This window comes from Bacillus rossius, chromosome 1 (assembly GCF_032445375.1).
Source record: "Bacillus rossius redtenbacheri isolate Brsri chromosome 1, Brsri_v3, whole genome shotgun sequence".
NCBI lineage: Eukaryota > Metazoa > Arthropoda > Insecta > Phasmatodea > Bacillidae > Bacillus > Bacillus rossius.
The window spans coordinates 248,056,360-248,074,291 of NC_086330.1; the positions used below are offsets into that span (position 1 = coordinate 248,056,360).

At 37.4% G+C, this 17,932-nt stretch overlaps 1 protein-coding gene across 2 annotated transcripts in view; it reads left to right on the plus strand.

The window, feature by feature from the left end:
* The window catches only part of LOC134527443 (NHL repeat-containing protein 2), an 81,778-nt gene extending 64,647 nt beyond the window's left edge, over positions 1–17,131 (plus strand). Inside the window, exons 9-11 of one of the 2 annotated variants that reach the window (XM_063360128.1) lie at positions 7,454–7,567; positions 13,160–13,331; positions 16,650–17,131. In XM_063360128.1, the coding sequence (XP_063216198.1) occupies positions 7,454–7,567; positions 13,160–13,331; positions 16,650–16,960 (597 nt within the window). In that variant the 3' untranslated portion in view covers positions 16,961–17,131. The remainder of the gene's footprint in view (positions 1–7,453; positions 7,568–13,159; positions 13,332–16,649) is intronic. The other variant, XM_063360129.1, reaches the window with a different exon arrangement.
* The last annotated feature ends 801 nt before the right edge of the window (positions 17,132–17,932 follow it).

Sequence of the window (17,932 nt, forward strand, 5' to 3'; positions counted from 1 at the left end):
AATACTTTCAGAGAATTCTTGAAATTTTACGTCATTGTTATTCATATTACCAAGGTTAACATTATGAGTTTTTTAAGATGAAAAATTTTTGCAAATTTGTGAAACTCAATTTCTTCTTTGGTTAATACATATTACATTGACGTACTGTTTCAGTTTTTTTTAAAATCTTTAATTTATTTTGGTTTATTTTGTGTGTTTAACATGGTTATTTTTCTTAAGACTCCTACCACGTACCCGAAAAATAAAATAAGAATCGAAATTTCGTTACTGCTGTAGGTTTTCTTTATGTTCCTGTCAGAAGCCACAGTATAAAAGCTAAACATAGTTATCGCTATATTGACATTTTAACCACTCATTCTGTGTATCAAGATCTGCTTTCTACTTATTACATGTGTTTAGTCTCACCACTCCACAGCTTGCTGCCATCTTTGAATATATATACTGTATAGAAGTCGCCAGCCCAGGTTAAAATTTCTAATACGGTTTTGAGATAGTTGGTTAATTCACCGCCGCAATCGCCACCATCTCTAGGGCATCGACTTGTGGTGGTCTCTAGCGGACAAGTGTCGAACTCTTCAAACACCCCTTCCCCCTCCCGCTGAACAACCTTGAGCTGCAGTGAATGATAGGTGGGGGGTGCGGGGAATGACAGCGGGCGACAGTGCTGCGCTCTAACGTGTAAATAACAACTAAGACGATACAGGGCGTTACGGCAGCGCACTGCAGCGGTGAAGTTCCCAAGCTGCTCATCATACGCTTCTGAAAAACGTAGAGTAAATCCTATCCACTCGCGACTTCTATACAGTATATATATTCAAAGCTGCCATGGTACGGTAAACCAAATATTAAATTTTATTGGCACTAAACACTATCAGACATCCATTGTTTTGTCATTGAAACTATAAAAATCTTAACATTATGTAGTGGTGGGTGTGTGATGTTAGCACTCAGTCAAAATGTGATGATATCCATCACAGAGTTTCACATTTTTCTATAGCAGCTTGCTATTATTGCTATATTTACAAAAAAAAAATAATTTAATTAAGTGTGTTGAAATTTACAATAAGAAATTACATTTGTGTTCGGAGTATGTATAAATTGAATTGCAAAATGTGATGCGATATCACTAAAAATACACAAAAGAGTTTATGTTTATCTGCAACCATGTTTTTTTTTATTATACAAATATAAAATTTTATTCTGAGTGTAATGAAATTTTGCACACTTGGCCTTCAAAAAAAGTGTAATAGCACTTCAGAAAAATCACACCATCCCCTTTCTTACACTTTTTAAAGCAGAATTTGTTTCATCTTGATGAAATTACTTGAAACAAATTATAGTCTACATCTAATTTTGAAAACTGAATAAGGAAGACATCTTGTCTTCACAAAATTTTAAAAAATCACTCCATCTAGCATTCCCACCCCTTAACAAAGGGTTTCGGTACTTCATGATAAAATTTTAAACACTTGACAAAAAAAATACTTCCACTCTCCATCTATCAATAGGTTTAATTTCTGAAATAAAACATAACATTATGGTATTAAAATTACTCTATAAAAAAGAGACGTCTCCATATACTGTGTAAAACCCGCTGTTCAACATTTGTTTGTAAATCACAATCTTTATCTTGTCTGTTTATATTTACGTTAAGTATTGTTACGATCGCGCTTGGCTGCAGTGCTCGTTCGGCCTGTCTGCGCCCCCTTCCACCCGCATCCTCTCCCTGGTATCTCGTGCCATACTATCTCGCGACATCCTGACCGTCGCAGCGCGCACCTGCCTCAGATCGAGTTACTTAAAAGAGGCCGCACTGCAGAATAAAAGGACTCAGACATGTTTATCGGCGCGTTTTGTGGGAACCCGATGCTTGTTGCGTTTATCAGTGTTCTTTGAGCAGCCGCCGCGTCCTTCGACAGGACTCACGACGCGTTTCTGGACATTTCGACGGCGAAGGTCGCGCGATATCTCGGAGACATTCCCGATTGTTCTAGACGGGAACCCAAGGGCTATATAAGGAGGTAGGGCCGGCCTTCGAGTCAGAGTCTGAGTGGGGAGTTCTCCCGCGGCGGAGTTTCCGGGCGATAGTGCCGCGGGTGCGGCAGAGTGGCGAAGTCCTTGGACGAAGGTTCCAGGGCAGGGAGTGAGTGAGTTCAGTGAAGTCGGGAGTTTTCCCGCGGCGGAGTTTCCGGGCGATAGAGTCGCGGGCGCGGCGGAGTCAGTGAAGTTCCGAGTAAGGCGTCGAGTGGGATCTCGGCGAAGGGTGTGATGGCGGCGGCGGAGTGCGGCGATGGAGTCCCACGGCGGAGACCCACGAGGGGTGCTGCGGCGAGAGTTGCGCCAGAGGTGCGGACCAGCGAGGCATGTGGAATGAGTGACTGGGGGAATAGACATTTCTTTAAGTGTAGTTAATTATTTTCCATCTTAGAAGATTAATTGTAAGTGACATAAGTAGTGGAAATAAATAAAACTGTGTGTGAAATACAATCTTTAATTGGGCTATCCTTTACGAACCCGCGGTAAATCGTAACAGTATATAATATAGCCTGATTTTGTTAATAATACAAAAATACATATACTAGAGATGTACGAACCTGCAAATTTTTAAGTCGAGTCGAGTCGAGTCGAATTATACAATAATTAGTTCGAGTCGATTCGAGTCGAGTTTGTAGATCATAAATTCAAGTCGAGTCGATTCGAGTCTGAATTTTTATTTGAATCTTTGACACCTAAGTTGAGCTTGAATATTTGCACTTTACTGCTAAGAGTCCTTAGACTGGCCCACGTAATCAAATATATTTAAAATACAAGTATTAATACAAATAATTCATTTAGAATAAATTCTTAACTGATATAATACAATTCAATAATTGAGGTATAGAGCATAGAAAAAAGTATTTTTTGAATTTTTAAATTTTATTTAACAAATATTGCCCAACTATGAAAATTAAAAAAATTTGATATCTCCTAAAGTATTTGGAATTTCTTATATCTGCCGGCTTTAAAGAAAAGAGGAATTTTAAGAGCATATAATTAAAGTATTTTCAGAATTTTTAAATTTTATTTAACAAATATCGCCCAACTATGAAAATTAAAAAATTCGATATCTCATAAAGTATTTGGAATTTCTTATATCTGCCGGCTTTAATGAAAAGAGGAATTTAAAGAGCATATAATTAAAGTATTTTAAGTTTTTAACATTTTTTTTCGCAAATACCGCTCAACTACATATTTACCTTATTTTGGACCGAACGAGTTAGCTGCGGCCTGCAGCATTCACGAGTCAATAAAAAAATGAATATAATTTAGGCTTGTTGGCGCGAAGGTTAGGTTACGTTTCACACAATCATTAGAACATTTTTGAAAACTTTCACTTATGGGAAGTGTAAGGCCGTGCTACAATTAACGCAACATTACAATAAACGTTCCCATAACAAATATAATACATTTAAAGATTATTGCTACAACACTAACGCCGTTACGTTGCCGGCCAATCGCAAGCTGGCACTTCCAACCAATCCATGCTTTTGTATTTGTATTAAATAGTTACACTTTATAAAATACTTTCACTTTATAAAATACTTTATACTTCATAATTAATTTTAACTTGCCACTTAATTTGGATAGCAAACAATTATACAAAATGCACTCTCGCCGAACGTAATAGTGTAAACAAACACGGAAAAAAAATTCATGTTCGCCACCCTACACTTCCTAAAATTAGTGGAGCGCAGTTGTTTTTTTTAACTGCCATTTCGTGATTGGTGGCGTATCAGTCGCAAACATGCGCTCTGTAACACAAATATAACGCTACCGTTAATTTATTATTGTAACGTTGCGCCGATTGTAGCACGGATTTACTAAAAAAAAGTAATATTTGGGCCGATATTAAGATTATAAAATTTAATTTGTGTTTTGTTTATTAAAAATGTGTTCGTCTTCTTTGCTATGTGGTCACACCTGTTAAGTTGGCAATATGTGAAACTAAAATATAAATAATATGGCCGATTGTCGTCATTGTTTTTAAGTACGTGTTTCGGTCTTACGTACGTATTTTTAGTGTCGGCTGAAGTCACGTAAGGAGATATTAAGAATTGTAATTCAATTTTATTATATTTTATCATCAAGTTTTATCCAATTTCCTTTCGAGTTTCGCCCCGTCGAGTAAAATAAACTCGAATGCCGAGCCGAGCCGAGCTGATGCTACTCGCTCGACTCGACTCGAATTTTCGAGTCTCGGCCCATCACTAACATATACATATACAAATATATACAAAAATCATTCTAAAAAATTACACTTTATGAAAACATAAAAATTTTTTGTTTCTTGCCAACTATAATAAATCACTGTGCTCTTTTGAAATTTTTTCTAAAATTTTGGGTTTGTGAAACACTTATTTTTATTGAAAGTTATTGCCAAAAATGTATGCAATAATTTCTGGCACATAGATGGAAGTCAGCTTTTTAGGGAAGAAATGAGGAAAATAAATTTTCTCTTTCATATAGGATGTGAGGTAAATGGTCTTAGGCCCGTTCGACAATGACTTAGAAACAGAGACATATCTACAATGGCACACATTGAACATGGACCCAAACATATTAGCTCTGCAATGCCCAGCTCTTATGTTTACATTACTCCATGTGACAATAGAAGCCGAGTATTTGGCCGCGTCAGTAGCCATGTTTATGTACATTTTAAATAGATTAAAAAAATCTTTTCAATTACAAGAATATTTAGTTGTTTATTTATTTAAAACCCATCCATTTTATATTTTCGTGTCTCAAAATTTTTTCTCAATTCAGTTAATTTTTTGTACCTGTGAAATTATTTTTTATTGGTTGTCATTTGTTATGTTTCCGTGCTCTGTGGAAGCGGTAGACAGATAATGAATATGTAAATGTCTTGTGGTTCCATGATCCATTTCCATTTTAATGTTTCCTTGTTATTGTGGAATGGGCTGTACGGGCCAGATGTCACCATGTAGCTGAACTTGCCAAATTATGAGAAGAAGGTTCAGTTGCTAGAACCTTTTAACCATCTGTTTTATAAACAAAATGCAGATTAGGTTTAATTAAAGTAAAAGCTATTCAATCTGGCATATTCAAGATCATGTCAGTGCTAGATTAAAGATTTTGCCAGATGAAACGTTTGTAATGGGAATTCCATGGATAATCCAAAATTGTGGATTATGTGAATGCAGTACATAGGTCTAACAATTAATAAAGCATTTATTCTCAAATTGTGGAAGTATTTTTTATGATCATTCAGTGGTTACTTATGGTAATGTAAACATTGAGACTTGTTTACATGTTTATAATCATTTTTGTCTCATAGTTATGTTTACTTTTTCATTTAAATAAGAATAATTATATTTTTCTTTAATGTATTTAAGTACTGAGTTGTGCATAGTGCGAAGACCCACGCTTATTCCATAACATATCAGTTACTATTTATGTTTGGGATTCTATTCTTCTTTGCTGAATATTTATTTGAGATTTATTAATCCATTTATTACTGATTTTGCTTCACTGCACTAGTTAGCTATGGTCTTCGAGTATTAACTCTCTCGCCAAGTAAGAAGCGAGGTCGCTTAGTCATTGTTCCTATCCTAGATGCTCGTTGACCGGCGATTTTGAAAGAACAATTACTTAAGTATTGGGCTTCAGCTTGAGAAGACGTCCTCTGTGCATGGAGCAGCCCCTCGGTCTAGGGATCCAGCGCAGAGAACGAGAAGATACATGGCTACCGCAAATTTATGTAGCTTTGCAAGTATTAAGTCGAGAAAATCCGGGTTTTTACCATACGGACCATAGGGAGTCATCGGACGAATATCCACCATTGTGCTGCGAGCCTTCCAGTCAATTATACAGCTACCATTTTTGTATATACTGGTGAGACACACCTATTTTCAGGAATTTTCAACCAATCCTGGGCGGATCCAAGTTGAGTCGCTGTCATCAATAATTCTGCTGGTCGTAGTTCTAGACTTTCTTTCACAGCAAGAGTTGGCACATATCCTGAACCCGTTGGGGACAAAACCAGAGGTCCTAACATAAAGGAGTTTTCAAGTGCCTTACCCTGAACTCAGTCGAGTATATTTCATCTAATTATCGTGTGTAGAATCATGAGGCTGATCCATATTCTCTAGACTGAACATAACATTATCTTCAATCAGTTTCAATGGGTTATCATACACTAAAGAAAATTGCATAAATAGTTTACAGAGCTAGCAGGTATTTTGTTTTAAATGATATATTTTTTCATGTAAGTATACCTTAACTTTAAGTGTTAGTGATGTGTAATGATGTCCAATACTTATACAGTCATATGAGCTATATCAAAATATAGAATAATAGTAAAAAAAAAGAATAATTTGATATTTTTTTTATTTCAATAATTCTGTGGCTGTGTTACGTCAGACCCATATTTATAACAAGAATATTAATGAGAATAAGTGTTTATTATGGAATATATTTGCTAATAGCCACAAAGTTATGCAAACACATTCTAAACATGTTAAGAGGATAAGAATTCAAACAAACATCTATAGGTGTACACACACGCAAACACCACAGTAATGTTGGGAACTTCATTTGAATAACATTAATTTATTTAAAAGAGTACTTTTTCCAAATAATAAATTGATAACTTAGAAGGACTACAATGTGTATTACCGCTGAAGGATGCATAAACTCAGAATTACACTTAAGCATTTAACAAATAGCTAGTACATAGCCCATTATCATGGTTTTTTTTCTTTCAAGAAAATAAGTTTTACTATGAAATCATAAAATAATTATATTGACAGTGTGCCTTCAGGAACACATTTTTTTTACGACATACAGTTATATTTAATGTTTAGTTATGACAAAAAGTCTCATTGCAGTCTCAGTATCTTAGGAATAAACTACTATTACTCCTCAGGTGTCAGGTGTAATAATAAGCGTAAATTGAGCTGTACCCAACGAACTGCATATGCATGGCAATGTACACTGAGCATGCCCTTGCGCTCGCCTGAAACTGGAGTGTAGCCTTACGTGTGGGGAACTAGTGGCTCCACTGGTGCCAGGTCACAGAGAGGGCCAGACCAAAGATGTCTCTTAGAGAGCACCATATGTTCCATGTTTCAGAATTCTGCAGCCAGAATGTAAGACTATATCATCATAAACTGAAGCATATCTGGTGGCTACGTCACCATTTTAAGAATAGTAGTTCGCCAAAATTGTTTACCTTGTACCTTATCCATTTTTAGAATTAGAGCAACGGTAACTGTTTATATGCATATTCTGAGCAACGATGACATAAGTACCATCATGTAAGACAATCCATCATATGAACATTTAAACTAAAATAACATTTTTGTCTTTAGTGCTGGTGAATTAGTTTTCCTGGTGATTGACGTGTGATGTTAACTTGTTTCTGAGTGAAGCAGTACGATGTGTTGTGTTGCAGTTGAACGAGCCAGGAGGGTTGTGCACAAGCCACGATGGTAAGAGGCTGTACATCGCAGACACAAATAACCACTGCATCAAAGTTGTTCACCTGGAGGATAAAAGAATTGAACAGGTAAGCCTCATCTCTTCAAGTGTCCTCTAATGCTCTCCAGAATACAAACTCCTAAATGGATTAGATTGGTAATGTTTTCTGCTGGAGCAAGATTTGTGAGTGACTTTTCTAGTAGCAATTTAGTGATTAATGGTCCTTCTGTCCAGCTTTCAGATTGATTTATTCATAGAGTGTTTTGGTGCTTGAAAAAAATTAGTCAAATTGTATTTTAATTTGTTATTGTTTTCACTGTTTTAGTTTTAATTATCTAATAAAGTAAAAATAAAAATTATGAGGTGTTTTCGTCACAAAAGTTTGCACTACAATGATAGCATGAATTTACATTTTTTTTAAATAAATTTTATATTATAATAGATTTATATTATATTTGAAAACATAACATGAAAAAATTAAAAACATAAATATTTCTGAGTAATTATTAAATTAGTATTGACTTTATTAGTGTATGTTTGGGAACAGCAAAAAAAAATATTGCATCAAATTAATTTTTAAATAAATTTAATTTTTTTACACATGTAAAATATTTTGTGGGAACTACTGCAGAATAAAATAAATAGTTATAATGGTTTTATTGCATCAAGGTTTCATCTGGTATTTACCTGCAGAAGGATGCCTGAACCCTGGTATGGATTGCATCTATAATTTGAGTCATAAAAATCCAAATTTTTCACTGTAAGGGTTGCCCACAAATATGGTTAGTACCATATATGTATGTCTTCAGTAGAATTCCATTGATACAAGTGAAGTCAGTGTGTGTTCCGTGTGTTAGCTTATTGGTGCGTAAGAAATACGGCACTAATATTAACCCTCTGTCCACTTTTCTTCTGCTTCTGTGCTGCTTTTTACTGTAGGAGGCAGTGAGGTGTCATTCTTAACGCCCACTTTTCTCCCTGTCCTCCACAATGCTTTATATGACCTCTCCCATGTATCCCTTCCCGGCTATTGTATTGTTTTATAACCAGTCCTCGTTCCGAATAAGAAAGTGCAGTAAGCTACCCTTTTATAAAAACTAGCACACATGGTCTGTCAGCGAGGGGTTCCAGCTGCGCCATCGTCTAAAGAGGTTTTCCTGAGGAGTTTCTCTGAAAGATATTCGACCCTGCAACTGCGCTACAGTAAGGAGGAGAAGGAGCTGCAGTGCACTTCTTAGTGCTACACTGCCCCAGAAATATCCTGTGCGCTTCGTGCGTGCAGGTAGGTAAAGTTAGGCTGTTTAACAAACTCAGATGATACAGCGACCAGTACACTTGATTACACCCGAGATGTAGCACCTCTTGGCCTAGCAGCAACCCCGGCTCACTAGTCTCAGGGTTCAGTCAGTGGGTTTGTCAGTGTTGATAGGCTGTCTACGGACAACATTGGAAGTGATGACATCTGCCCACACACCCTGCGATGAATGCGACAAGTGATTCAAGTGAAACCATGATGAAATGACCAGAGATCCGGCTGCAAGTACTCTGCCTCCCGCACCTTAACAGCCACAACCGGCTGCATCCAAAATTCAGATCAAGCCATTGTGCGTGTTCTTTGACAAGGAACACGACTATCCCATGATCCATAGCACTTTGAAATCGTCCCTTCAGGGCAAATGATCCGTGCATAACTGCGGATGCGACCAGTTGCAAGTGCGGAAGGTTAGCATTGCCTAGTACCTTGTTGCAATTTAGGCCTTAAGGCCATTGGTGCCCAGTATTCCATCCTTCTCCAGAAGGATGATATTCTGAAGAATGCATGTTCCGTGTCGTACACAGAGATACACCGGCAAAATTCATCAATGAAGTTTTCATACGCATGAGACTGCCAGTCAAAGGTTCTGATTTCTGGACAACTGCCAGACCAAGCAAAAATGTGACAGTCAAACTGGTCTTTGAGGTCCCTCAGACCTGCAACACCGCAAAAATGCCCGCGATTCGTGGATTCGCTGGCATGATGTTCCAAGAGGAAGACTACCGCCACCCTGCGGGCCCCTCTCAGTGCAGCCACTCCCAGCGCTTCAGTCATGTTGGTAAGGGCTGCGAAACCCAGACTATGTGTCACATGTGCTCCTGACTGCCCACATGGAGGCAACCGGGACTTTGTGCAGCAGGCCGCACTGCGCAAACTACCACGGCTGCCCCGCCTACAAGGCCGAAACCAGATGTGCAGATGACACAGTCTTGTATAGTAGGTCACACAACTTACAACTAGCCACTGACAGTCTGCTCAGGACAGTGCAGCAGTGGTGCATATCATGGTGAATTAAGATAAAAACTACCAAATCAGAGGCTTACAGCTGACAGTCTGAATGGCTGACCACTGTTCTCTCAGTGAAGCCACCGATAGCTAAACAGCTCTGCTTAAACAGTTGCCGCTAGTGGTCGAAATTTCTAATAAAGAAAAATGTCTTAAGTAAATGTCCAACAACACGGACCGGAACACAGGCGTGAAACTATCCGCAACTACATCATGTATCCATTTGTGAGCCATACTCAAAACTTGACTGTTCCTTTTAACTTCCAAGTGATTCCTGACGAGTTCACTTTCTTTCTCCTGCAGGGAAGTGAAGTTGTGAGCCAATCACACAGCACCTTAAAATTTCTTACCAATAACAGCAAACTATACAATATTAAAAATTCCCAAGATTCTTTGTGGTTTCCATCCAACAAATGTTTTTCATGATCGTGAGAGTCCTGGTCCCACACTGTTTTTATTACTATAATGGTGTAATTTACAGAAATATTGCATCATCCTAGTTTCAGACAAAGAAAAATGGCAAATGATACCTAATAAATATGTGAATATACATGTAAACATAATCAACAAGCAAAAAAAAAAAAACATAACCTTTAGCTGATTTACCAGATTAATGTAAATACCTAAATAAATAATCAGAAAGATTTCAAAACTTGAAGTTACGTAAAATATTGTAACAGCTTTCGACTTTCTATATTCTGCGTCGACTGTAAAGGTGGATATGAGAAGGAAAGTGGAAATGATAAAGGTGATAATGAAATGAATATGTGGAGTGATAGGGGAATGGAAGTGATTCTACCGGAATTGTTTCCTTTTACTTATTCATGATATCCTGAAGGTCCTAGCTGGATGTCAGAATATTGTGTGTGAAGGGGGGGGGGGGGGTGTTTCTATTCCACTCATCTTTAACTTTTTTTGCACAGTTTTTATTTACATATTAATACTGGACTTCTGGCTGGTTACATGACCTTTTGACAACAATATAAATTATACTCACTAAACCTTATAAAAACATCTGTTTAAAAACCATAGTTGACCCTATCGAGGATAAGGTGTTAAAAAAAAAGTGTCGTGGTGTCAGCCATTTCCATCTATGCATTCTTAACCTCATTTGTTTCATGGATTGTTTTTTGTGGGTGAGTTTACAGCCCTACAACTTAAGGTTCTATTTTTATCTCAAGTGACACTATGTTAATGTTAATTTAATCAATTAGCAAAATAAATTTAAATTTCGTATAGATCTATTTTTATTTTCTGTACCAAATTTAACAGTTTACAAGGTACTATTTTTTGATGAAAGAGTGTTGAAGTTTTTCTGGTTGAGAAGTTTTTCAGAGGAGAGATTTCCCTCCTTTCTTTATTTTAGACTCTACATTGTTTTACTGGATGTTGCGTTAAGTTTCTAGCACTGAACCATTATGACGGGTTACTCACTGATATTTGCTCCTGGCGGCGGCGAAGTAGCGTGGCTTCCCACTGACTACGGTCATATTGATAGGTCTGGCAACTTCCTATCCTTTGCCTTGGTCTGACTCGTCCGCGTAGTGAAGCTCCCAGCAGCCTGCGAACTAAGAGCGCTAGTAGTAGTGGAACCCATTATTAATAACATTTATTCTAAAATGGGAGTTTCGTAATTAATATGATCATATTCCTAATACCATCTCAATTTTTGAAATTTTTTTCCAGATTACTATTTTTTCATTTGTTTGGGTGCTTGGTAAATGCTTAATCTGTACCAATGCCTCAAAATTTTACCATATGTGTTAATTAAGTTGAAATGGTGAGAGAGAATGCAGCGCTCTGGTATTGTGCTTGGCTGTAATGAAAGTTACGGCTTAAAATAAAAATCCTAACCTGTGACCAAAGTTTAAAACGAAAGAGAGTTTTAAAAAATATGCCCACTTTTATAAAAAAAACTCCCATCTAACATAGTGTTAATAATGGGTTGCACTGCTACTAGGGCTGTTAGTTAGCTGGCTGCCACGAGCTTTACTAAGCCGATGGAGAATAAAGGTAAGTTGCCAGACCTATCTATACGACCATTGGCTGACTAATTTTCCTTCCTGACTGAGTTTGTTTTTACCATAACAACACAAACTCTGCCTGGGTGTCAATATTGATTATTCTTTGTCACTGATTCGCTGTCAGTTTTCTCCCTCACTTTTCTGATCTTCTCTATTGCTTGCTACGTCACTACCCCCTCCTCTCTCTGCTCCACTGACATGCTAATTCCGTACATTTCATCTGTTCTGAAGGTTGCCTACTGTTGGTCGCGTGTGGCAAACATACTTGCCGCCGTCGCGACTTGTGTTATGCTATTGCTAGCAAACATTCCTGCTTCGCCTCCCGCTCCTGATGGCCTTGTAAACTGTTGCCCACTGATGGCGTGTTTCTTCCTTGTGTGTTTTGCTGGCTGTGTTCATGGTCAATCTTTATTAAAAAAAATCATAACCTGTGTGTTTAATATTACTAAGTTAAGTATCTCCAAATTTTAAGGCCGTGTCAATATGATCATAAAGATATCTACCTAGCACATGAATACCTCTAAAATAGACAAATTGTTATTTACATATCAATCAAAGTATTGTCATTTACTTAGAAAGCTTCAACATCTTTAAATATGTGTTTTGTAAGTTTGGAGTCATGCACCACCAGGTGCATATGCAGGGGAGAGCGGGAATGTATCCCCCCTTCCCCCCCAAAAGTAATTCTGAATATGCTCCTATGCGCTGCTACAGCACTCATTTTTTTTGGTGGATTCTGGCTGTTGACCTGGCCGGTGCATACTGCGATGCTGATGTTTGTAATTGGCTCAGAGTTTATTATTACTGTTGGTTTTCATTTCAGTACAGAGTCCTGTTATCTATAGGGTTACATTCCACATTTTACCGGTACATTTCTGTAATGATTTTTTGAAGATCAATGCTCATCTTTCATTAGATTAGCTTATTACACCTTGTTTTAAATACTATTATAGTGTTTACTAATTATTTTTGGTATTGTCTTGAAAACTATCTTGACATTTGATTCTCGGCAAAATCGCTGATCCGCATGGCCATGGTCCCGAGTGTGTCAGGTTAATGTCCTTTCACTGGAATTAGTTAGTAGTTACCTATGGAGAGTTTGTGTGTGTGTGTTGATGTTTATTTGTGAGTTTTTGTGTTGCACATGTGTATGTGCAAATACTTTTAGTTGTCAAGGTTAGATTACTTCAAATTTAATTGCCAAAGTTTGGAAAATCTGAACACTGTAAAAACTTATAAATGGCACAGGTACAGTAACAGTGTATTACTTAGCTACATCCTTGTGGGCTTCTTCCACTGAATCATTTTAGTATTGTTTGTGGTGCTTTGGTTGCAGTTGGAAATGTTCGAGGCGCCATACAGTAGCAGAGGGTACCACTCGCTGCTGCCTTCAGAAATAAGTGTGAGCACAGAGGGTGGCTCCGTGCATCTCACCGTCAACCTCACTCTCAGCAACGAGTACTCCCTCACTCCGTCTGCTCCGCAGAAGTGGGTCGCATGGATGGCAAGTAAGACTGGATATTTGTAAGCAGTGGCAGTTGGTTAACTGTCATACTAAATGTCTTCTAGATTGTCCTTATTCAATGAGTATTTTGCAGTTTTGGCTCTTAAAAATTCTACTCAAGCACTCAAAGTTGTGTCTTTGAAATTCCTAATTTAGAAAAACATATTATGTGAAATATTTGACTTCATTCTTTGGAGAGGACTAAATTCTTCATCTTCAACTATCATTTGAAATGAAAACAAAATATTTGTTCAACCATATAGTTATATCTTATATACAACTATAATGAATGTTTTTATATTACAGCATTCACCCCCCCCCCCCCCCCCCCCACTACTGTCCAGCAGTCAGGTACTGCAAAACTGTTCACCGGACCGGATACACGCTATTCAAACAAACAATTTTAAATATTCTCCAAACAAGAAATGACCCCAAAATTAGTGAACTCCTTATGCTTCCGGAGTCTGCTAGCACTAATAACACTACCAAGCTGCTAGGTTCGATAGGCCAGTGGATCACCCAAACAAATCTGTACTTGCTTTTCTCGCACACTCGTCGACATTCGCTTGGTGAGTTCTCATAAGAAAACTATAGGTGTTGCTCTGCGACCTTCCTTTCCAAACATACATTGCCGTCCTGAAAGCAGTGTACAAATTAGGGGTAAACAGTGCATTGCGTATGGAAAACTGCCTACTTTCCGCACAGAAAAGAGGTTTGCAACATTTCCGCATAAGCGCAATTCAGGTTAGCTAGCCTTTCCTAATACTAGCACACTAGCACTTATATAGTAACAGCCACCGAAACTCATAAATAACTTCTTACAGTCTACTATGTTCACATCTTAAGTTATTCTCATGTCCAGTTATCCTCAAACCAGGACAACCAAATACGCATAAGTTCATAGGAAAACCTCACAACAAATGCATTAACATTGACGGTTTATACGAGCAAGCAAGGGGTGGCTCCAAAAATTTTCTAGGGATTTTGGAAAATACTTAAACGCTTCGTAAGGAAAATATGGTCATTAGCGTGTCTTTTTCTGTAACCGTAAACTGACAAAGTTTAATGCTGGTTTTAAAATAAAATGTCACTACACTGTCCAACCCAACAGATGAAGTGATGTAAACCCAGCAAGTTAGAATGTATGGGCTTAACATCATACACCCAAATTCCTTGCACAGCTGTAGGACTAAACACAGTAATGGGCAGCTAAGTAATGAGTTTATAGCATAACCAAAGATAACTGTCCAAATTCCCTAAGTCGAAACTTCAGTGTGTTGCTGATGAATTTAACACTTAAAGTATATAAAACAGTTGGTCACGTACTGTCTCTGCCCCATTGATTGGCGATGACTTCACACACAGCCTACTCCAAATAGACCAGCATCTTTCGTTCATGCGCCAAAGTCCACCCATGTTGCACGGAACACAGCTCCATGGCTTACACACACCTGTTCCACTAGGGGTCATTTTTCACACACGCCGTGAGCCGCCGCGAGCTCTGATGTAGCTGCCATACAAGCCACGTGGCACACACCCTTCAGGCCATCCTCTGTAGTTAATTAAGTCAAATTTAGCATCTAAATTTACAAACACTATTAACATTGTTCATAATTTTTCTGCTCTAAAAGTTTTAAATAAAAATTAAGTAAATGATTGGGATTTTAAACACAAGACATATGTTGGGATGCCACAATCAGAGCTGTGCCGATACAGATTGACAGAAGCAGATTTTTCCGATATTTGATTGAATCAGTGTTTTTGCCAATTCATAATACGCTTGTTAATTTTCGGCCGACATTACTGAAAAATAAAAGTGTTTGCCATTACCTAAAAATCCACAAGCACCCTTTTCACTTTTGATAGTACTACCAACATACTTCGAACTCGCATCATTTCGTAGCTACGTGTGCCAGCCGTACATATCAAACTTTAACATCCTGTGCTTTAATAAAGTTCTTGAATTTAATACATCGTAAATCAGTATATCACCATCACGATAAAGTTCAATAGGAACAAAATCTCTATTTATTTACAACATGGCTGCCACTACAAACAAAGGAAAATACCAACTGCTTAAACTGCAAAGAAATGTTTGTAATATCGTGTTGGAGATATTTTTTAACTAACTTACTTCACATTTTCAAAACTTAATTTAAAACAAAATAATACCTAAAAATAGGGCTTCACATAGCATAAATTACTTTTACTGTTTCCCATGCAAAGTGACCACATGAAAAACATTTCTATACAAAAGTTTGGTAATGTGAATTTTCACCACCACTCACGTTAATTTGTTATTAGAATTGCCGTTCTTTAATTGTAACATGTACAAAGTCTCGCAGTCTTGCACATTTTAAATACTCTTTTAAACTTTGAATTTCGTGAATCAATACATTTCATAGTTACCTATTATTAAATTATCTTAATTTATATAATTATGAATTAAATAATTACATTTTTCAGCCTCCATTTGTAAATTCATGATATTAAGCAACTAACAGGTCTGCAACAGACAAATGAAATCAAGCTAAATATGAATTAAAAAAAGAGATTATTTTCCATTTATAAACTGTTTATAAACTGAAGAAAGACAACATTTGTTTTGTGACTAGACTAAACATAATTATTATGCTGTTGTGGATATCAGGTTTAGAGAAGTTAATGGAAATAAATAAGTAATTTCTGTACAACAGAAATTGTCTTATTGCTGCTAGTGAAATTTTGTATGGCATTAGAAGACATTCAATGAAAAATTAAAAATATTTTCTTAGTAAAAATTTAGGAATACTGTAATCAGTGCTATTTTAGCTAAATATTTTCTATAGTGAGCTGATGTATGGTTGTGTAAATTATGTTGAATTGTTTATTGTAAAATGTTAAATCACAGCAGACTTTAGGCAAGCACTCACTTGTATTATTGCTTGTTTAAAAACTAATTAAATCCCATTCAGTTCATCTTAAGTTATCTTTCATTTTGATTAACTTTTGCTTACTAAAACTAAAATACATGTGCAGTTGCATCGCATGCTTTTATAAGAATGACACAAATTCAGTAATTTAGTAAACTTTTAAAAATGTTTTAACCAAAATGACACTTCCCTCGTATCGGTTCGGAATCGGTGAATCGGCAACAGTTGAATCGGCGTAGCGACATACATATCGGCAAAATTTTGAGAACTGTACAGCTCTAGTCACAACATTAGCTGGGAAAGCTTGGAATGTTATCCAAGCCTGTTCCCAGGTATGTATGTTGTTCAGGATGGGGGGTAGTAGTAATCTGCATGGCCAAGACGGCTGAAGTGGATCGATGGTTGTGCAGACACGGGCTGCAGCATGAAGAGTCGTGTGGGGGCGTACCAGCCCTGCACGTCCTTCAGCCTGCAGGTGCCGCCGGGCACGGCCGGCAGGGCGAGGACCGTCCACATCGACTACGTGCTGTACCTGTGCTGCCGCGCCGACTCCTGCGCCCAGACGGTGCTGCGCCTGCCGGTGCGGCTGGTACATGAGGCAGGCGGGCCCCGGGAGGTGTTCCACGCTGTGAGCCACGTGTACGGCGAGGCAGGCGTCGTCTCGGAGAGCAAGAACCTGCTCACCGACACCCGGCTGCTGGACGCCCTCAGCATCTCATAACCTGCTCTATCTGCCGGGAGACTTGTCACTGCTTCTGATCTCCGATCAGGAGGAACAATTGTGAACCTGGAAATGTAATGCTGTTACAGAACAACAGTTGCATTATTGTATCAAAAACCAGCCTGGGAGAAAAGTTGTTAAAGGTATTGAAGTTAAAAAAAAATAAATAAATAATATTTATATTTTGTTGGACAGTTAAAATGGGATAAAAAGATAGTTAGACTCATAGCATGCAAGGTGTTTTATTGTTCAGAAAATTTTAAGTCTTTTTGAAAGTTATCAAACCGTTTATTGCACTATTCTTTTAATCGTCAGAAAGTGATTGCAAGGTTCCGAAGTGACGGCATGTAAAATTTTGCTTGTACAGTATACACTCTTTGCATGGCTTAATTGTATAATGCAGGGTATGAAGAATTTTAAACAAAGTCACGTTTTCATTATACCAATCCAAAATTCTGCTTGTTTTTCAAGGAGAGATCTTGGGGAGGGGGGGGGGGGAGGGGGTAGGAGTGAGGTTATGTCTTCCCAGGTGCGGGGGGTTAGAAGGGGCACAGGATGGCTGACAAATTTTGTAACCTACAAACCATAGAAAAAAAAGATATTTTTTTAAAAAAATTGCCTATAGGACTTAAGTAATATAACACTAAAAGTATGGTTAGTTTCTGTACTGTGTGAAATAATTTATAAATATTATTTTAAAATTTAACTCAAATACTTTTCTTTTTATCTTTTGTGTAGCCATTGAACCTTAAACACTAATAATTTTTTTTTAATTAAGTTCATGAAATAAAACTTATGTTTGAACACTGGTAAGTACACGAGTTATGAAAAATTTTAATTTAAAATTTTGCATATAATGTAAATGGATGGAAAAAAAAATTATACTGTGTAGTAAGTTTATTGCTTTATTGCTGCTCCAGGCAAAGGAAAGCTTTGATCTTTCTCTGTGTAGTATACATACATTCTATACAA